Source organism: Sminthopsis crassicaudata, chromosome 2 (assembly GCF_048593235.1).
Source record: "Sminthopsis crassicaudata isolate SCR6 chromosome 2, ASM4859323v1, whole genome shotgun sequence".
Taxonomy (NCBI): domain Eukaryota; kingdom Metazoa; phylum Chordata; class Mammalia; order Dasyuromorphia; family Dasyuridae; genus Sminthopsis; species Sminthopsis crassicaudata.
The window spans coordinates 612,364,263-612,387,326 of NC_133618.1; the positions used below are offsets into that span (position 1 = coordinate 612,364,263).

Consider the following 23,064-nt stretch of genomic DNA (forward strand, 5'->3'; position numbering starts at 1 on the left):
GAGAATTAGATTTATTCAAAGCATACAGATTTGATACAGGCTGTTGAGAGGATTAGGAAGAGAAGCAATAATCTGTCTGATTGCCTTAAACTCCTACTTCACAATTATCACAAATTCAGAACTTCAGAACTAGAAAGAACCTTAGAGATCATACATCTAGTCTAGAGTTGTTATTTCATAGATGAGCAAATTAAGAGTTAAAATGACTTTAATCTAGATAGTGGTAGAGCATATAGGGCACTGGAGCTGGATTCAAGAAAACCTCTCAGATTCAAATCTGACAACAAATACACTTATTAGCTGTATGATACAAGATAACTCATTTAATCTCTCTGGGCCTCAGTTTGCTAATCTGAAAAGTTAGAGTTCGAGCTAATGACTTCAAACATCCTTTCCAAATCTCCATCTATGAGCCTTTCTTCTGACTTCCAAACTAGTGCTTTCAAACATGGTGCCTTGAACTGCAGTGTTGAGGATGTGTTGGGGGTAAGGGTTAGAAGAGGGGCACAGACCCCTAATGTGGATCAAAGTACCCTGTACTCATCTCCCCTTTCTCAGTATTTTTACACAGATAAAGATTAGGCATGATTGTGTACATGCATGCATACATAACATACATACATATAGTAATATGCATTTAAGCCTCTGGATTTTAATACTAGCTTGATTAAGGTTCCCCTAGTATAATAATAACATTTCTATGGCAGTGTTCATCAAAGTAACATCCTAGCACCTTGAAGTTCTCAAAGGCTGTAGCAGCAGAACACATTATAGTATGTTAGTATAAAGGAAAGTGTGTGTGTGTGTGTGTGTGTGTGTGTGTGTGTGTATTACAGTATGAAGTATAGTATGAAGTTAAAGTATGAAGGAAAAGATCCAGAGGATATGAGTCACACCTCAGATGTTTGTTATTTGTGTGATGCATTGAGCAAGTCACTCAGTTTTCTTGGCCTTCAGTTTTTCAGCTGAAAATGGACTAGATGGCCTGAGAGATTTCTTCCATCTCTAGATCTAGGATCCAAGCTGAAAAGCCTTTAGGAGAGCTTATTAACTTAAAATCCTTGAAGTAGTTTTTTTCAATATGTTAATAACTATATTTTAATATAATTTATTTTCTTTGTCATCGCATATATTTCTTTTTATGCATTTAAAATCATTATTCTGAAAAAGGGTCTATAGACTTTGCCACATTGATCAGAGGTTCATGATATAGATAGATAGATGATACATAGATAGATATAGATATAGATATAAAAGGTTAACTGGAGACTACAGGATTGGTGATAGAATAAGTATTGGAAAAATGACCAGACTGGCTAAGAGTGGAGGGGTTGTACACCAACTTTGCCTGAAGGTAATGAATGTCTTGAATGTAGCATCTTGTTAAGAGGCTTACCCTGTGTTAGCAAAGAAAGGGCAGGATGCGCACCACTGCAGTTACAACTTTGTGAAATGTTGAAACCTTAATGCTTTAAAGATTGTGAAGCATGTGAGAGAGGTACTGGAAGGACCCTTACTTCTATTTTATGAGAGAAGTTTGAGTTTCTGCTGAAGACTGTTCAGCCAGGGAGTAGGATTTAAATCCAAGCTAGGTGACTCCCAGCTCCAGAGTTCATTCCATAATACTATAACTGCCCTAGTTAAGGCATCTTGCCCTGTACCCTTACAGGAGGAAGACTGAGAGTTGGCTACCAAATGTCTAAAATAACATTATATTATTAGATGCAAGCCAATGGAGGGAACTTCCCCCACTGACATATCATCTTTGTAACTTAATCTTAGTGAATAGACTGGAATCACTGAAGACTTTCATAGTAGAGGTACATGGGTGGGGGGAGAGAAAGGAATAAACATTTTTATAATGCTTATTATGTTCCAGGCCTGTGTCAAGCATTTTTACAAATATTATCTTATTTTACCCTCACACAATCCTGTATGGTAGATGCTGTAATTATGCACATTTTACAGTTGAGAAATTGAGGCAGAGGTTAAATAACTTACCTAGGGCCACATAGCTAGTGAGTTTCAGAAGCTGGCTTTGAAGCCAGATCTTACATCCTCTAGGCCCAACACTTTATCTACTGTAGGACCTAGTTGTGACCCCCTTGTCACGAAGCTACAATTACTCAGAGGCAGAAATTGAATCCAGTTCCCTCTTCATCACAGCCCAGTGCTGCTCATTCTTCTGAAGTCTAAATATTTTGGGGGTTAGTCTTTGAGTTTCCTATCTCTTCTCTTGCTCTATAGAATAGGCCTTAGTGAAATCCCCATTACATATTTCCTTAGTCAGATCCAGAGAGGTCTCTGCAGGCAACTTATGTTAACAATCTATTCACAGTGAAGAGATCTAGTACTGAGTATTATAGATTCAAATCTCAGTGAATAGTCTTCCAAAGCAGTCTTCTTTATACTAGAGTAATTGCCCTGTCTGTTAGCTGGGTCTTAGTCATAGTACTTTTTTCTGGTAATAATGAGTTACTATATCAATCTAATAAAATATAAAAGTCTTTTCTCTAGCTCTGGTCCCCAGACCAGTCACTTTTTTCAGCTGGTTACATTGTGGGTGAAAGGAAGAGAACTGAATCATATTCTTCTGTTCTCTCTTTGTGGCACCCTTCAGGTTTCTCATTTCTTCCTATTTCAGATGTCTTGACCACCTAAACAAAATCATACCCAGACACCTCCCATGGAGACAACTTTGTGTTCTGAGATGTCTTTTCTTTGATAATTCACTTTTGTGATAATATTACTAGTGATAATTCACTACTGAAATGTTTTGAGGCAGACAGGCATCAAAATTCTATCTCAGATACTTACTAGCTTTGTGACCCTGGGCAAATCATTTAACTCTTTTTGCCTCAATTTCCTCATCTGTAAAATGAGCTGGAGAAGGAGATAGCAAATTATTCCACATCTTCACCAAGAAAACTCAAAATGGGGTCACAAAGAGTTGGATGTAACTGAGACAACTGAACAATAAAAGATGTTTCATTTTCAGAACCCGTAATTTAGGATTTTTACACACAGAATTTCAGTGAGAAGGGATGTTAGCAACATCTAAGTCTGATTAATATCTGAACTAGAATCACTCTGTAATGTACGCAATATATGGCCATCTAGCCCTTGCTTGAACATCTCTGACAAGGCAGAGAGCACAGAGCTTCCTGAGGTAGCCCATTCCACTTTGGATTGCTTTAATGGTTAAAGAATTTGTCCATTTACCAAACTTGAATTCTCTTCTTTACACCTTCTTGTCTTTCCTAGTTCTGTCCCCTGAATCCAAGCAGAACAAATGTTATATTTATGTATGACAATCTTTCAGATACTTGAAAACATTGATCATATTCCCCCTCAGTCTTTTTTTCTCCAGGCTAACAGCCCTCCACTAGCCTCAATTCCTTCAAACAATTTTCCTATGGTGTGATCTTAGGGCCACTTATCTATTATTCCCTTTTAGACTCTGATCTTTGTAGAATGAGACATGCAGAACTAAACATGGTACTTCAGAAATGATGAATAGTATAGTCATTTCCCTAGTGCTGGTCACTATGCCTCTCTTAAAGCAGCCCAGGATCATGTTAGATTTTCTTGACTGCCCTATCACTGTATTGACCGAGATGGAGCTTCTAGTTCATTCAGACTCTTTTTTTAAACTACTACCTAGTCTTTTTTCCCACGTTTTGAATTTGTGGAGTTGATTTTTTGAACCAAGTCCAAAAATTTATATTTATCCATATTTGAATTTCATATTTTCAGATTCAGACCAATATTCTTTTTTTGTTGTTGTTATTATAGCTTTTTATTTACCAGATATGTGCATGGGTAATTTTACAACACTGACAATTGCCAAGCCTTTTGTTCCAATTTTTCCCTTCCTTCCCCTCATCCCCCTACCCCAGATGGCAGGTTGACCAATACTTGTTACATATGTTAAAGTATAAATTAAATATAATATATGTATACATGTCAAAACAGCTATTTTGCTGTACAAAAAGAATCGGACTTTGAAATAGTGTACAATTATCCTGTGAAGGAAATCCAAAATGCAGGCAGACAAAAATAGGGGTATTGTGAATTCTATGTAGTGGTTCATAGTCCCTCTCCCAGAATTCTTTCGCTGGGTGTAACTGATTCAGTTCATTACTGCTCTATTGGAACTGATTTGGTTCATCTCATTGTTGAAGATGGCCACATCCATCAGAACTGATCATCATAGAGTATTGTTGTTGAAGGATACAATGATCTCCTGATCCTGCTCATTTCACTCAGCATCAGTTCATGTCAGTCTCTCCAGGTCTTTCTGAAATCATTCTGCTGGTCATTTCTTACAGAACAATAATATTCCATAATATTCATATACCAAAATTTATTCAGCCATTCTCCAGTTGATGGGCATACACTCAAGTTTCCGGTTTCTGTCAGGCTAATATTCTAAGCTATTGAGATCTTTTCTGGATTTTAATTTTATCATGTAACATGTTGGCTGACCCTCGAAGCATTGTGCCATTTGCAAATTTGGTCAGTACACCATCTCTTTCTTCATCCAAATCATTAATTGTTTTTGTTCATTCTTTTCAGTCATATCAATTCTTCATGACCCTATTTTGGGGTCCTCTTGGCAAAGATACTGTAGTGGTTTGCCATTTCTTTCTTCACCTCAGTTTTCACAGATGAGAAACTGAGCCCCAGAGGGTGAAGTTGATTTTCCCCGTGTCACACAGCTAGTAAATGTCTGAAGCCACATTTGAAATTTGGAATATAGCTTTTCCTGATTCCAGACTCAGTACTCTCTGTCTGCTCCACCACCTAACTGCCCTAAGTCATTGATAAAAGTGTTAAAGGGGTAGCTAGGTGGCACAGTGGATAGAGCACCAGCCTTTAATTCAGGAGACCCTAATTCAAATCTGGTCTCAGACACTTAACACTTCCTAGCTGTGTGACCCTGGGCAAGTCACTTAATCCCAGCCTCAAAAAAATAATAATAATAAATAAAATATTAAAAAGATAAAAGTATTAAATAGCACAGACCCTTTGGCAACTCTACCAGAGATTTTCTTCTGAGCAACTTCTAGCCACATAATAATTTTTACAAAAATCCATTAAAACCAAATAATTTAGATATTGTAAAGGAGTTTCATACATAATATCCTCATTTTACAGATGAGTATTTGGAGGTATTTGAGAAATTAAGTATTGCCAGCAAGGTGTTTCCATCGTTGGTATTTGAGTTGGATTCAAACCCAAATCTTCTGATACCTAGTGCAATGTTTTTTCCTCTACATTTCAGTCTCTTTTAAGTACCAGGTGAGAGGAGAGTTACTCTAGAGCAGGGGTTCTCAAACTACGGCCTGCAGGCCAGATGAGGACGTTTATACAGCCCTCTGGGTTATGGCAAATGGGTTGAGGGGCGGAGACAGAGTGCGAGTTTTTGTTTTTACTATAGTCCAGCCCTCCCACAGTTTGAGGGACAGTGAACTGGCCCCCTGTTTAAAAAGTTTGAGAACCACTGCTCTAGAGCCATGCTTCATAATCATTTTTTGTGAAGCTAATGAACTAGTTCTCAGATTCATGTTTCCAAATGTATAAATATAGATGGAAGATTACAAAAGAAGCCAATTTTGTTGAAAAACAGCTACATCAAAATATTTTTAATTCATGAACCTCAGTTTAAAAACACCTGCCTTTCCAATTCTATAAGATTTTCTGATTCTGTAGTATGAAGGGAGAAGGGAAAATCAAATAGCAAAGGAGGGTACCCAACCCATATTACATCTACAAATGGAAGCTCTCTAATCTTTTTCAGGTTTCAGGATATCTCTGTGATTTAGTGAAGCTGAGTCTAATGGAAACATATAGACAGCAGCCTTTCTTTGATGAAAAACATTTAAAATAATATTTTATTTCCCCCCAATTATGTGTAAAATGATTTTTAACATTTTTCTCTTTTCAATGGTGTGGCACTTTGAGGAGAAAAATAATCCCATAACGACTTTAGAAGAACTGAGTCTTAGAAACACAAATTTGGAGCAGAGAATGGAACACTGAGGTCATTTTGTCATTCATTCATTTGTCCAACAAACATTTATAATGCACCTACTTATATACAGTCAGACTTTCTCAAGCTCAAGTAAAATTAGACATTTTATCTACTGTGTTCAGAATAATATGTTTTGAGGTCAAAGGCTTTTTGGATACTGGTTACTGCTGTGTGTGTGTGTGTGTGTGTGTGTGTGAGAGAGAGAGAGAGAGAGAGAGAGAGAGAGAGAGAGAGAGAGAGAGAGAGAGAGAGAGAGAGAACAATAATGTATAATTATTTGTATAATTGAGCGCTTAATTTCTGTGATACTTGGGTCTTTTGTAAAATGAAAAAAAAAATTGGATCAAATGATCTCTAAACCATTGGCTTAAAATCCTATGCTATTAATACCATTTTGTTTTGTTTTGTTTTTTTTGTAGAAACGACGACATTTAAAAATACTGTCAAATGTTTGCCAAGCCTGGCCAGAAGATACAATTTTGTAGATTTGTACACTTGTTTAGCCAGATTATCATCTAACTTTTACTACTGTTTATAGTTTTTCTCCAAATAGAATATATGTAGAGGGCAGGGATGATGTTTTTATCTTGTCTTTTGTTTCCCGAGCACCTAGCAGATTGTCTTGCATTTAGTGGGGCACTTAATAAATCTTGTGAGATAGGACTGTATTGGAGTAAATGAACACTTTCCTCACAAGTCATTTCCCCTCTCTGTGCCTCAGCTTACTGATCTGAAAACTATGGAGATTGAATTAGATGATTGCTTCTATTTTTATTAATAAGACTATTCAATACAGTATTTATTAGAGTTACACTTCATTCCAAACAAGCCCTCCTGACTCCATCACCAATAACAAAATTTTTTAATTTTTCCCCTCTGGCAAAGGAATAAAGGGAGCAGGAAGTGGGCTCTGTTGAAAATGCTGATGCAATTTTTCTAATATTTTCTTTATCCGACACCTTAGGGAATAAGGTGAGATGAGATATTCAACTACAAAAGTATTTTTTTCTAGATGACTAAAGTTTGCCTCTTTGAGGACCAAATTTTTGTTTATTTTTACCATATGACAGGAATATCTTGCCAGAAGAAATTATATACATTTCTGCCTTCTTGGGCAGAGGTTGGGGAATATAATTATTCTTTTCTTGATAATTGGGGAGTCATCATTTTGAATATCCCTTCCTGTGTTGTGCTATAGTGCAGCCCAGTTCTGTACCTCCTTTTTTCTGCTTTTAAAAAAAGTTCTTCTGCTTATCAAGCTAAAAGCAACCACTTCTCTCAGCTGCTTTTATGTCTCGTTATCTAACACTCCCCACCTCACTAGAATCTGTTGCTTCCAATTAGCTGTGGGCTAGGAAACCAGATCAAAAAAAAAGAGAAAAAAACAAAAAAAAAACCTGTTCAGGAATTGTATGTAAGTGTAGATTTGTTGGTAGCAGTGGCTTGCTAGGAGAGCTTTTTGACAACTCTTTGTGTGTGCTCAGAGCTCTGCTCCCCCCCACCTCTTAGGTTGGGACTGTGAGTGGGTGACCCTGCCTTGGTGAGGGGGGCATCCCTGGGAAATGCTTTACAGCCCTGCCCAGAGAGATTGATGGTCAGAGCTAGTTATGCATTTGGCTCCAATGAGTCACAGCAGTTTTTCAAGTCTTGGAAATGCTGGTAACCATGGTTCCCATGATGGAGGGATTGGAATTGGGGGGGGGGGGGGTTTCTGCTTTATCATCCTTCAGATGAGAAACACATGGAGAAGGGAAATGGCTAAAAAGTAGAACCTAACAAGAGTAGAAAGGGCTAGGGTGTTTTTATTCTTCAAAGACACATTGTCAGAGGATTATCAGGATAATATCTGAATCTTTCTTTTCTCTCTCTCTCTCTCTCTCTCTCTCTCTCTCTCTCTCTCTCTCTCTCTCTCTCTTTCTCTCTCTCTCTCTCTCTCTCTCTCTGTCTGTCTTTGTCTCTGTCTTTCTCTCTTTCTGCTTCTCATTGTTTCTCTCTGTGTATCTGGCTCTCTGCCTGTCTGTCTCTGTCTGTCTCTCTTCCCTCTCTACCAACCTTCCCTCCCTCCCCCCTTCCCTCCCTTCCCTTTCTATATCTCCCTATTGGTGTCTCTGTCTCTCTCTGTCTTTGTCTCCTCCTCTCTTTTCTATCTTCCTCTTTCTCTCTGTCTTTTCTGTATCCTTATTTCTGTCTTTCTTTCCCATCCCACTCTCCTTGTCTCTTTCTATCTGTCTGTTACACACACACACACACACACACAAAATCTCCCTGCAATTCCAATGCAATTGGAGAGTTCATAGCACTTTATTGAGATGGAAGAGGTTATAAACACAGCATTGCTGTTGCAATAGCAAGCTGTAAGTATCATTATACCCCCTCTCTCATCTATTACTTGGGAGGGACTGTGACATACAGGAAAGCACCCTGGACTTGATATCAGAGGCCATTTAGTTCAGCCCCCTCATTATACAAGTCAAGCCAAGGCAACAAGCAATTACAATATGTCTGGCACTGTATTACTGGGACTATAAATACAAGGAGTCCCTGTGTTTATTGTATTTTATTTAAATATTTTTATAAAATATTTAAATATATTTATTATATTTTGTATAAACAGAAAGACAATCCCTGACCTCAAGGAGTTTTCATTCTTTCTTTCTTTTGTCTGCAGCACATTCTGATAGGGGAGGACAACACAGAAAAGGGGAGAGGGAAGACACATGTATGGGCAAAGAGTCAGGAGTGTAGCAAGAGAGAAATGGAGTAAAATGGTTGACCTGGGCACTTTCCCCAAAACCCAGGTTCTAGAGTCATCAGTGGGGTAAAGAAGCTACAGGGTTCAACACTGCCTGTCCCTCTAGGTAAACTCACATGCTCTTCACCATCTGTACAGTAATTTAGTTGGTAGACCAAAGTAATCTCTAAAGTGCTTTTCATCTCTCATATTCTTCTGTTTCCTAAATGGTAAATCATTCACAATAGTTTACTTAAATGCCAGTTGGCTGAGTATAACAGATTTTCTGTAGGCAGAGACATTATAAAAATGATGCATTTGTTGTTCAGTTGTATATGACTCATTGTGACCCTGTTGGAGTTTTTCTTGGAAAAAATAATGGATTAGTTTGCCATTTCCTTTTCCACCTCCTTTTGCAGACGAGGAAACTGAGGCAAACAGAGTTAAATGACTTGCCTAGAATCACATAGCTAGTAAGTATCTGAAGTCACATTTGAACTCAGGAAGAGGAGCATTCCTGACTTCAGCCTAACATTCTATCCACTGTGCATCTCACTGCCTGTTTATTTCATTCTAAATCAGTTCACATATCTTCCTATGCTTTATTAATTGTAGTCATACAATTTTTAGACTATAATAATACTCCATTATATTCACGTATTACTGTTTGTTCAGCCATTCCCCAATTGATGAGCACCTACTTTGTTGGCACAAAAAGTGCTATCATGAATAATTTGGTGCTTTTGGCTCCTTTCTGAATATATACATAATATATACATAAATTCTATAATCATAGGACAAAGGATGTTTGAGTAAACTTCTTAGCAAGCTACAAATTGTTTTTCAGAATGATTGTACTGATTCACAGCTCCACCAATAGTGTATTAGTGTACCTGTCTTTCTGCATTTCTCTGGTTATGCATTTCTGTTTTTATTAGTAATCTGGAGCAATTTTTCATATAACTGTATAATGAAGAGTTCATCAGGAAATCCCTGAACAAGAAAGTTCTTTCCAACTCAATTAAAATTACAGGATTTGAGGGGCAAATAACAGAAAATGTACAGGGTTAGCCAGAGTGGGAACATGTGACTCCATAGAAAACTTCAAAATACCTTGAATTTTATAAATGACAAAAGAAGCTTCAAGAACTATTTTTCATGGGAAATTTGTGTATGACTGGACCATCTAACACTATGCCTTCTTTGTTCTGTTTCTGTATAATACCTGAATTGGCCTGTAGTTGGTATAGATTTCCATGATGTTATTTTGTCCAGTTGCTGCCAAGACAGCAAGAGAACAATTGGTCTCTTGTGAATAAACTTCCCCCCAATTAACCTAATTAGCCCTAATAAAACCTATTAATAACCTAGTTGGTATGAGCCCCTCTTTCTTTGTAATGTCAGTATTCTCTCAGAGGATATGTTACCCTATAATTGGCATAATTAGAGCAAAACAGTTCTGTCCCCTAACATTTGCCATGGATAATCTGCCTCCTTCCAGAAGTATAAGGTTTTTCCCTTTTCAGACTCTGAGTGATTTTATTTGTAGCATTTAAAGGACAAGTGCAGGTTGAGGGAATAACCCAGAACATCTTGCACTCTTGCATTTTATTACCTCTTACGTGTCCCTTATATTTTAAAAATTCAGCAACTGAAAATCCAAAAGGTGCCAAACTTCTTAATGTGTCTATTACCTGCACATTACCTCTTCTAATTTCATGAAGCAAATTGAGAAAAGATTGAATCAGAACCTCTACTGAACAGCATTCCACTCCAGATGCACTTGTTACTGGTTTATAATTCTTCTTTTGTTCATATCATTTTGACTAATCTATTGAGGATGGTTCTTAACATTATGTGTTTATGTTAATTCCATATATTTTTTATATATAATGTTTGTGTACCTTATATACAATCCTTGCACCACATCTACAATAAGGATCTCTTTTATATGCATTTATAAACTACTATAGAGATGATATCCTTATTATATAGAGAAATAAACACATATAGGATTCTTGACATAGATGTGGCATATAAAACTTTTCTACAATTTGTAACTTCCTTCTTAACTTAGTTGCATTGATTTTGTTCATGTGCATACTTTTCAATTTCATGTAATTGAAATTAACAGTAGATAAACTCGGAATATCCCTGCTAACCTATTTATTTATAGTTAATATAAGAAGTGAGTTAATTCTCTTCTCTCCTATTCAAAATTAGCTACTTAGGTGAATTAATTGTTCTCTGTGCAGTAATATGAAATAGAAGAAAAATTAACATAGATAATCAATAATTAATTGTATTATAATAAGAATGTAGAACAAGAAGGCTAATTAACAACTTAAATGAAAAAAGAATTAGACAGTTGTTAGGTTCTTACTAAGTGCTAATGAGATAATGAGATGATAAGTTCTTACTAAGTGCTAACTCGGTACTTGACAATTCTCTAGTTCCGGCCTTTACTGGGAGTTTTACTTCTGTGACCTCCTGGGGAAGAGCTTGCATGCTTAGGAGGAGCAAGTTCATTGGTTGAAGTAATTTTCCCCAGAAGCCCTTGCAATTTGATGGATTAAACTTTAAAATTTAAAAGTGTGGTAAGACAAATTCATGACTAGAATAGGAGAGTTATAGCGGAAAATGTGCCTAAGTGACTAAGTGCCTAATATCTAAAAGTGCCCTTAAAGGTTATCCATTCCATTCCCCGCTTCCAATGCTTATATGTGTGTACACACATGTACATATAAACAATGTACTTTATAAAGAAGAAAGCATCAAGGGGAGAAGAGGTGTTAGTACATTTGCATCTCCTTATTTACCTCTGTAAAATGAAAGAGTTGGACTCTGATACTCTATGATTTTAGACAAAACTCCAGGCTCCTAAAATATAAGGGACTTTAGAGACCAACTAAATCTAAACCTCCTCATATTAGAATTCCTTGAAAGTAGGAAACTTCATTTTTTTCTGTTAGTGTACACTTAGCAGAGTTTATTACGTAGAATTTAGTAAAAATTAGAAAAAAATTTGTCATTTGTTCATTCATATTATAAATGAGAATAGTGAAATTATATTTCTTTTTCAAAAATAATAATAGCTTTTTTTATTTTTCAAAATACATGCAGAGATAGTTTTAAACATTCTCCAGTGCAAAACTTTGTCTTCCAAATGTTTCTTCTTCCCTCTACCTCCTCCCCCTTCCCCTAGATAGCAAGCAATCCAATATAGGTTAAACATGTACAGATCTTCTAAATATATTTCCACATTTATCATGCTGTGCAAAAACAATCAGATAAAAAGGGAAAAAAATGAGGAAGAAAAAAAAAGCAAAGAAACATCAAAAATGGTGAAAATACTATGTTGTGATCCACATTCAATCTCCATAATTCTTTCTCTGGATGTGGATGGTACTTTCCATCACAAGTCTATTGGAATTGCCTTGACTCATGAGATGATATTACTTGCTCAAGGCCACATATTAATAGCATAATTCCATTGTTAGTTGTCCTTGAATTGAGATCTCCTAAGGCCGAGTCCAGTCTTCTTTTTAAAAGACCAGATAGGAAGGAACTTTGTAGTACTAGGTCAAAAACAGAGGACATCAGTGGATACAGGTATGACTCAATGGCTGGAGTGCCAAATTTGGAGTCCAGAAGACTCCAGGAAGAAGTTTGAGCACTGTCTCGGATATTTCATAGCTATGGAGTTTTTGTCGAATCATTTAACATCCTTAAGCTTCAGTTTCTTTATCTGTAAAATGGGAATTATAAGAGCAACTATACCTTATAGAGTTATTATGAGAATCAAATAAGACACTGTGTGTGAAGTACTATGTGAATCTTAAAATACTATAATAATGTTAGAGGTTATTAGTTGAAAAGATAAGAAAAGGGATGCTTCTTAATAACATTCCTCTTTTTAAAAATGAAATCTGCATCTCTTTCTGAACTTTAAGGTCATAGACTCATAGTTTTAGAGTTTAAAAGAATTTTAGAGATAACTAATCCAAGGATTAGTTAGAAAAATAAACCTTTTGTCATTTTATGTCACTTTTGGCAGCCTGATGAATCCTGCAGAGCCTTGTAAAAATATTTTAAATGCATAAAATAAATATTTAACATAATAAAAATGGGAAGTGATCAGAAAAGAGAATAAGTATTTCCATAGAACCTATTATGTGCCAGGCAATATGATAAGTATTTTTATAAATATTATCTCATTTGATCCTCAGAGGAACCTTGTAAGATCAGTGCTATTATCTCCATTTTATAGTTGAAGAAACTGAGGCGAATAGAGATGAAGTGATTTGCTCAACACAGTAAGTATTTGAGGCTACTTTGGAACTCAAGTCTTCCTGATTCTCAGCCCATCATTCTGCCAATCTGCCCCTCCCAACAGCCTCACAAAAAGAAAGAAATTATATTGAAATTTTGTTATTTTTTTTTTTCAAAAAAAGTTTATAGGCCCAGGTGAAGAACCTCTGATCTAGTCTAATCCTCTCACTTTAAAAATGAAGGAACTTAGATTAGAGAAATGATTTGCTTAAGATCACATTGAAAGTAAGCAGCTAGCCTGAGATTAGAACCTAAAACCAAGTCCTTGGACTACAGACTGAGTGTTTTGTTTTTTTCAGTATCCCACCAGAAGAGTTTATCAAATAAGAAAAGTGTAGTTCTAAAAGGAAAAATTAATGAAATTGAATCTGAGTGGTGATTTCAATTGGCTCAGATTATAATTAGGATAGATGAATGGAGAGTGGGGAGAACTTTTCAACCAGGAGTCAGGAGATATGGATTCAGTTCAACTGCCAATTTTGTGTATGACTTTAGAGACTTTTGTTGGCCTACAAAATGAAAGCATTGGACTGAATGACCCCCAAGAACTCTTCCCTTTGCTGAAAATCTGTGAGCCTATATTCACCATGCTCCAAGGTGCATTTCATGGTGTGGAGCATCTTTTCCCTACATTATAGGAAACCATAAATATGTGCATAGCTGAGCCTTGAGTCTCTTGAAACCCTGGCCAGCAAATTTGCATTTTATGAAATTAGTCTTGTTAATTGATTTATCACATAGCAACATTTATAAGAATCAACCATAAGTTGGGCAGTTAGGTGGCATAATGAATAGAACACTATGCTTGGAGTCAGGAAGACACAGGTTCAAATGTGACCACAGACACTTAGCTGTGTGATCCTAGACAAGTCACTTAACTCTGTTTGCCTTAGTTTTCTCATTTGGAAAAGAAAACAACAAATCATTCTAAAATCTTTAATCTTTGCCAAAAAAGTCCCAAATGGAGTGAAGAAGAGTTGGACATGACTGAACAACAGCAACAACCTACTTACTATGTACTAGATGTTGGAAATATGAAAAAAAGTTCCTACTTTCAAGAAGCTTGTATTCTATTAGGGAAATATACATACATACAAATAAATATAAAACAACAAACTATGGCATCAGAAAAAGTCTTACGTGGAAATGGCTCTTGAAGGGAGTTACAGATTCTGTAAGACTGTTATCTTTAGAACCATAAACTTTGAAGCCTGAGTTCCCATAAGCTTTGGTTCTAGAATTCAGAGCAACAGTGCACAGAAACCACACAGTTGCTAGAATTGAGCAGAAATCATACCTAACAGAGACTGCTTTTATCTCCAGAATTGGAAGGATTTATTGAGGAAGGATGCACCTTCCCATTGGATATCTTCCTCATTTCTAAGAGAAGCATGATTGTGCCAGCATTCTTACCACAAGGACTTGCCCACCCCATCTTGTGTCAGATGAATGAATAATAGGCACATCTATCAGCAAAATGCATTTAAAAAATAAACAGGAAAACCTTTTACATTTACAACAGAGACAAGTATAATACTGTGGCTGATTTTCCCATTGGATTCTGGGTCAGAGTGACAATGCCTCATTCAGCTCTTCCAAAGCAGTAAAATAAAGTCACTCTCTTAACTCACTTGAAATTCTCCAGCGCCAGAGAAGAATCTTTTGTCACAGTGGTCTGAGGATGAGTCTAGAGAGCATTTTAAATGAAACATTGGAGCCAAAATAAGAACAACTAGCTAAGATTAGCTAAATCTTGACTTGTTCCCCATCAAAACCAGGTCCTTGGAGTTTCCTGGAGTGTGCTATTTGTATTCAGTAACTATTATCCTGAGACTTAAAGGGAGAACTGAAGTTTAGCAAAGATATTAGATAGACAAATATTGGAGTTGTGCTCAGAGATAAAAATTGAAGGAATGGCAATTGATGAAAGCATTAAGAAAGAAATTATAGAGGGAAAAGAGAAGAGAATTCAGAATAGAATATGTTTCACTTAGGAGTCAGGAGTAGATTATAAATTCCTTAACTTTCAAGGTTGAGTTGGTCTCCTATTTTCTTTCTTTGTATTATTAGCACTTGTTACAATGCCTAGGACATAAATAGGTGCTTAATAAACACATGTCTAATTAAATTACATTATAGAATTAGGCCAGCCATTCAATGCAGAATAATAAGCTTTTATATGGCACACTTAGGAAGGGATATGTGTCTCAACTGGAGATACTCACAGTTGGAAACTTGTAAATGGAGGCTAGGATGATGAGGGAAAGGCAATAAGGGATAGTCCCCATTCCCAGACTATGTAAACAGTTGATATATCCAAAGAAGAATAGGCAAAGACTACAACATGGATATCACTCACTAGAAGCTTGATATACATCTTGGATTTGATGATAGACCTGTCCGATGTATTATCACTCTATGGCAGGACTTGCTTGTTCTGGAGGAACAGTTCAAGGATATAAAGGAATCCAGAGTTTCATTCAGTGAATATTCTTTGGCTCTCCCTTTCTGATGTTTGGCCAGGTACATGGGAGATAGAAGTCTTCGTCATGGAAGTTTCTAAGCCAAGAAGCCCCAGTAAAAAAGAAGGGGTGTCACATAAAGGAAAGGAACATATCTAGAGCACAGATAGCCTATCTCAAGAAAAAATAACTAGTTAGTTAAGACTTCCATAGGGAAATGAAAAGGGCTCAGTCATTAAGGTATGGACTTTTTCATTTCATAGTCCTATGCCAAAATTAGCTTTAAGTATATAAATACATCAGAACTAAAAAGAACTTCTACTGAAATGAAAAAAGCGATTCTTGGGTCTCTGCCCTAGCTTTATGTGGTTCTAAATTATTTAAAGAGCAGTCCTGTTTTCCGGGGAGAGTCTCAGCCATCATGTGGGTAGGAGCTGAAATCAATGCAGTGATATTTTTGGGAAAGCTTTTCTGAAATTCCATTGGTTTCTATGCAGTACAAGTGCCACTGTTCCCATCCACATCTATAAATCTTTCTGCCTCAAGAACTAAATTTTCAGAGCATCCCAAGAAAAGAAACAGAAAAGGGCACAGTCAGGATTCAAGCTATTTCCCCCATTATTGCCATTAAGAGACAAAGATACAAATGTTATAGATGGGAGAATCAATAATTTGTGTTTCAAAACAGAAATGAAGATGCTTGCAAAATTAGGAACAATGTGACATCAATAGGTTTCAATTTCAAATTGCTGTCATATATAGGTTAGTTAAAATTTCAATAAAGGATTGAAGGAATTGTGATTCCAAGAGGCACAGTCCATGGTCGTAGAACCTTCCCAGTTCAGCTGACAGAAACAAAAGTTTACCACTCAGATTTGTGGAGACCATCATTTATTGTCATTGCCATCACCAGAAATTGCCACCAGATGGAACTCTTTCACCTCACCTGGCGTAACTTGTCACCATACATGCTGTTTACCCATTCACTGGACTCTTGCACAACAGAATACTGGTCAGAACTAATGTTCTAAACAAACTGATTCATTATTTTTGAATCTTTAGTTTTTATGCAGAATTCATTCCTCCCAATGGAATGCCATCTCTTCCCTTCCCCATAGAAGTATGACATTTTTTTAAAAAATCACTAAGGAAAACCACTTTCTAATTTTTTTGACTTAGAATTTTCCAGTTTATGAGATTCACTGAGTCCCTACTATGTGTGAGGGTCTATTTCGGATCTAGGGATGCAAAGACGTTATAGTTATAGTTCTTCTAAAGTTTAAAGTTTAGTAAGGAGAGCATTGATTTAGAATTGGAAGAGAATCTTTGAGTGTCTCTGACCCAGTCATATCATTTTGTAGATAAGGAAACTGAAGTTTGAGAGAGGTCACTGAGGTTGGCTAAAGAAGGGAAAACAGAAGTAATAGGAGAAAGGTATAAGAAAGGGGAGGGGCTGTAAAGGGGGAGGGCTGTTTGAGGGAGATGGTGGTCAGAAGCAAAATACTGGAGAGGAGGAAAAGGGGGGAAAGGAAGAGAGAGGTCACCGACTTTCCTGAGATCTCTCAAATGGCAAGTATGAAAATTAGCATTCGATCTCAGCTATCCAGTGCTTTCCCCTCCCCCGTCCCATATCATGAATATCTTAGGTATAGAGACACTTGCATCAAAAGGCATAGAATATCTTCCTTTACACTTCTCAGTTCATGCCTTCATTTGTTCTTTGTTATTTTTGTTATGAAACCTTTCTCATCTTCATGTTTTCGCTTTAGGTTGGAAAATGAGACAAGCATATGTTCTAACAGAAAAATATAATGGACAGAATTTCTTCTGACAAGGGATTTTATATGTTTAAGTGGCCATTTCTCATTTTTTCCCTAACTGCTCTGGTCTTTTTTTTTCATCTATGTTTTGCATTTTTATGGATTTTCCTAAGCCAACCACTTAACAGAACTTTAAACTGATAGAAGTTGACATTTTTTCTGTTGGATTCATATTTGCATAAATACTTTTATTTAATTATCTTTAAATGGTCTCTAATTGCTTTCAAAGTAAAGAAACAGTCTAGATCCAGGGAATGACACTGCCAACCACAGCTAGGACAAGGCATTTGTATATTCTAGACTGAAGACACTCCCTTTCTGCTTTCTGCTGCTAGAGAGTAGGAGGCTTTTATAGAGCAAATGTGACTTATCATTAAATAAATCCCAGTGTGTCACAGAAAGCAGACTTTTCTAGCATAAAAACTGTACATTTATTTAAAAAAAAAATTTTAATGTTTGCCTGTCCTTTACAAGTATTGCGCCTTAATCCACTGCTCGCTTCTCCTATCCCTTTGTTCAGCACTGTTGATCTACTACTAGACTTGTATTTTTAAAATGATATTGAGGTTATACAGAAGGGAAAAGCAATATTAATAGTGGGTAGTGCTTTTAGGGAACACAGATAATGCAGACATGATGCCCGGAATATTGGTCTCTTGTTAGCATAAAGAATGCTGGACTAACCAGAATGGTTAGTGGACCTAAAATCAAGAGTTTAAAAGGTTTGAATCTTACCTAAATTCAGGTCCTTGGATTTCAAATCTCTTTACCTATCATTGAGTCATGCTGTATAGAAAATCATAGAAAAGAATTTACTTTCAGCTCATTGGGGGACCATTAAATTAACTTTCATGAAAAGGACAATATGGGAACAGGGCCCAAAATATCTAATACATACAATCCTTTGTTTCAGATAAGGACTTCAGTGAGCACCAAGGACAGGGTTGGGTTTTATTTTGCTTTTGTTTGTTGTTTTTTACTGTTACAGATGTAAACTATATCATGCATTTTCAGATAAGGTTACTATATTGTTAGTTTTACTTACATGCTTTACTTTGTAACTAGAGATCTCTCCTGGAAAAGGGATGGAGAAGGATAATCTGTTAATGTTTGTAATATAGATGAACTTTTGGGGGTCAAGCACTGATTTTTGTCTTTCTTTGAATCCTCAGAGTTTAGTGTTGTGACTGGCCTGTAACAGGCACTTAAGTAAATGCTTCTTGATTGATTGATTTAAAATATATATATATATATTTTAAATCCTGGTGAATAGCTGACAGCTGCTACTTCTTGATAGCAAGATAATTTAAGAGAATCTCTTGGATCCTTAAATCAATGTGCTTATTTTTCAAATTTCCCTTGCCTCAACAGGAAAATCTCATCTAGCTATTGTCCAGAGGGTGAATAATGAGGGAGAAGGAGATCCCTTTTATGAGGTGATGGGCATTGTTACTCTAGAGGACATCATAGAAGAGATCATCAAATCAGAGATCTTGGATGAAACTGACTTGTATAGTAAGTGCCAAATGTTTGTTTTTAATCTAGCTTTTTTGTTACTCCCCTTGTAATCTCCATGAAAAGAGAGTTGCCAAAGTATCAAATTTTTTAAAAGCATCCTCCAGAATTGTTTCTTCTTTGGATGGTGTACACTTAAAATGCTTCGCCATATTGGCCATATTTCTGAGATAGATCATGGCACAATTTGAATCTTGCTCTGAGTTATTGTTAAGAAAATGTGATAACAATCACTTTTGAACAATATACTCAAAAATTTAAATGAAAAGAACATGAAAAGGAAGCCATGCTTTCAGTGATTTTAATAAATAAACTTGGTTCTGGAGGACACACAATAACACATTCTTTCCCTTTTATCAGAAGATGAGGGATCTTGGAGGCAGAATGTTTTACTTTGTCAGATATGGTCACTAAATTATTTGTTTTTGTTTTATTTTTTATTTTCTTTTTTGGAGGGTGGGTTTGTTTTAAGGGAGTGTTAAATTCCAGGGTGGAGCAGAGGGAGTGGCTTACTCCAGAAGTGATTATGATCTACAAACAAAAAACATCAATAAAATTTATTGTATAAATTATCTATATGGCATAGTAAGAAATAATGAGTTCCCTTTATAGCCACAGAATGACTTAGTGAACTGGGCCCTGAATTTGTTATGAGGATTTGATTTTTGTTTTGTTGATTTTCAAACTTAAGAAAATTATGAAGAAAATGTTAATAATGAAAATTAAACTTAATAGTGCATATTTTTTTTTATTTCCTGAAGAAATTATTTCCAGTTATTAAACATTTACTATCATACCACTGGATGCAGCTGTTCAGAAGTACAATGTTTCCTGGATCAGCTATGGAACAGCTCTGGTAGAGATCTTCCCATTGAGTCCTTGTTCTGAGTGAAGATCTTCCTGGTTTGTGGGGGGGGGGGGGTACTGACTCACATTATCTAGATATTAAGGTGTTGTAGATCTATGAGGAGGAGAGACATAGGTGCAGCTATATATATAGGAAAATCCTATGCTTCTGTTCCCCATCTTCTGGCATCTCATAGCAAAATGGGACAGAGAACAAATGATGGAAATTCTATAGCACAGTGCCTGGCAGATAGGCACTAAATACATCAATCAATGAACAGTTGTTAAACACCTACTAGGCTGTAGGGCTTATTGGATTAGCTTTATGTAAGTTGGTTGCTGGAATAGCTAGTTAGTTGTCAATAGTAGGGTGGATTGAAACTGTCCATGGTACTAAATGTGTTAGGAACATGGAAGGAGAATCACTGGTTTTGGTGACCATATCTTCCAGTAAGATAAAAGAGAGTGAATGAAGGAAGGTGAGAAAGGTTGCATACCAAGAAAGCAATGTGGGTACTTGTCTTACATTACTTTTCTCTCTGTGTGGTGAGGTAAGAGAAATGTAAGAATATTTCTTAGCCAAGATCTGGAGCTTATCTGCCAGTATTGTCACAAAGCAGACAGCTTGGAACAGTGAAAAAGAATGAAGATGGAATCAGAGAATCTGAGTTCAAATCTTGGCTCTGCTATCTATTTGAACTCAGGCAAGTCAATCCTTTCTGAGCATTAGCTTCTTTATCTGTCAAATGATGGAGTTGGACTAAATAACTTCTCAAAATTCCCTCCCACTTTTTATCTGTGTTCCTATGACTAGAATGAATGAACAGTGATGAGAACCATAAGATTATATAGAGCTTATCTGGACTAGTGAGACTTTGAGTTTGTTTCTGGTGTCTTTTGTCTTCAAAGAAAAACATCTGAGCAAATTAACATATCTCATGAGAGATATGTGGTCCCAAGGTTTGGGGCCTTCTGATGGCCTTTGGCTAGCCTGTTATGACAAAGGCTTAGTCCTCCTGTTTACTTTCCCTTTTGGGGTATGTGAAGACAGGGATGGAGGTAGGAGAGACCACAGGCTGTAAATTTCTTCACAGGAAGGAGTGACCTTGGATAATGACTCCCATTGCTGATACTGACAAATGCCCTCAACCACCTTTAATTGTAGCTAGATTGCTATAAGATTTTGAGGCTTGAGGATTTATAGGGGAAGTGGCTTCTTCTGGGAACCCACTAACTTAGGTTTTATTTTTAACCTTAAAACAACCTGAAGATTTTGTTTCCCAAGGACAGAATGTATCTAGGAAGAAAATCAGTTAAGGAAAAAATGTGGTGTTGTTGAGAGGGGTAGAGGAATCCATTTTAATCTATCATGGCTTCAAGGTCTGCGTCATAAGTTCTTAACCTGGGAACTCTGAACTTTTTAAAGAAATTATTTTGATAGCTGTATTTCAGTATGATTTCAGTAGAGCATCTTCCATATTCTCTCAATAGAGAATTATGTCATTCTCTAATGGCAATTGGTCTCTATTGTGATTCTATGTGTTGTATTTTATACAAAATATATTCAAAAAACCTTATTCTGAGAAAGTTTCTAAAGGTTTCACCAAATATTGCTCAAAGGGATCCGTGACACAAAATATGTTAAGAACTTTTAGTCTAGGCTGACTAGAGAGACTCCAAGTAATAATAATAGTTCATAATAGCTAAAATTTATATAGTACTTACCATGTGGCAGGCACTGTGCTAAACACTTTGCAAAAATATCTCATTTGATCCTCACAACAACTCTTCTATTATGCTATTATTACCTTTATTTTAGAAATGACGAAACTGAAGCAAAAAGTTAACTATCTTGCACAACCAATAAGTATCTCAGGCCTAATTTGAACTCAGATCTTTTTGAATCTAGGCCAGTGTTCTATCCTCTCCACCACCTTGTTGCCTCTCTAAATTCCAATATTTTAATTATACAACAGAGGGATTGTGCCAGAATTCAAAGGCAATCTATATCATGACAGGTTTCTTCTCTCTATTCCTAATGTTGAATTCTGTTGGGGACAGTAATTTCTTCAGGAATCAAAGCAAGGGGACACTCCCAAAGATAGCATTAATAACATTGACTTTTTCCAGCTAGAATCCCATTTTGAACCAGTTCTCTTAGAGTTTCCTTTAATGTTCTCTGGATTCTAAGAGACAAGGTAAGGTACCTATGCCCCATTCTTAGATTTGTGGATGTATTTTTTTTTAAATTGATTAGTTTTCAACATTTACTTTTAATATATTTTGATTTCCATTTTTTTCTCCTTCCTTTTTTCTTCTCCCTTCCCCAAGATGGCAAGCATTCTGATATAGGATATATATATATATATATATATATGTGTGTGTGTGTGTGTGTGTGTGTATGTATACATATATAGATAGATAGATATAGATAGATAGATAGGTAGATATACAATCACATTAAGCATATTTCCACATTAACAATGTTGTAAAAATCAGAATAAAAGGGGAAAACCACAAGAAATAAAAAAACAAAAAAGTGAAAATAGTATGCTTCAATATGTATTCAAACTACATAATTCTTTCTCTGGATATGGATGACATTTTCCACCATAAGTCTTTCAGAATTGTCTTAGATCACTGTATTGTTGAAAAGAGCAAACTCTATCATAATTGATCACCGCACAAACTTACTGTTACTGTGTACAATGTTCAGCAGCAGTTCATATAAATCTTGACCATTTTTTAAAAAACCTGCCTCTTAATCATTTCTTATAGGACAATAGTATTCCATTACATTCTAAATGACCTTTTATCACTAGATCTGGAATGTGGCATTTGAGTGGAAGCTTTGAGATTGTTCCCCCAGGCCCTTTTTTCCTTTAAACTCTAGGAACCTTCCTGGATAAAGGTACAACTTACTATTGTTTATTTGTTTGTTTTAAACAATCCCTATGTGCCAAGGAGAGCAGAGTTTTCCAGAACTAAAAATATGTGTACTTATATGAAGTAATAGTAAAAAGTCTCTCATAGTATATCCATTCCCTATTTCCATGTATTTGTACTTTAGGCAGCTACCTCAGCAACCCTGTTATGGAAGAGCCTCTCTTCTACTGTTCAGCTTTCCATCTAGTATATATAAAGGTAGGGATAGAGGTATAATACACCATGAGTTGTAAATTTCCTTTTCAGGGAGGAGGGACCTATTTAAGAATTGGTTTCTCCATTCTCAGCTCTGCTGTCAACTTGTTATTAGCTTTATATTTTAGAAAGAGAACCATCGGGCAGCTAGGTGGCGCAGTGGATAGAGCACCAGCCTTG

General features: G+C 36.2%; 1 protein-coding gene across 1 annotated transcript in view; it reads left to right on the plus strand.

Moving 5' to 3' along the window:
* Positions 1-23,064, plus strand: part of CNNM1 (cyclin and CBS domain divalent metal cation transport mediator 1) — a 71,685-nt gene that overhangs the window by 3,979 nt on the left and 44,642 nt on the right. The window contains exon 2 of the mRNA XM_074296036.1: positions 18,754-18,897. Within this exon, the coding sequence (XP_074152137.1) occupies positions 18,754-18,897 (144 nt within the window). The remainder of the gene's footprint in view (positions 1-18,753; positions 18,898-23,064) is intronic.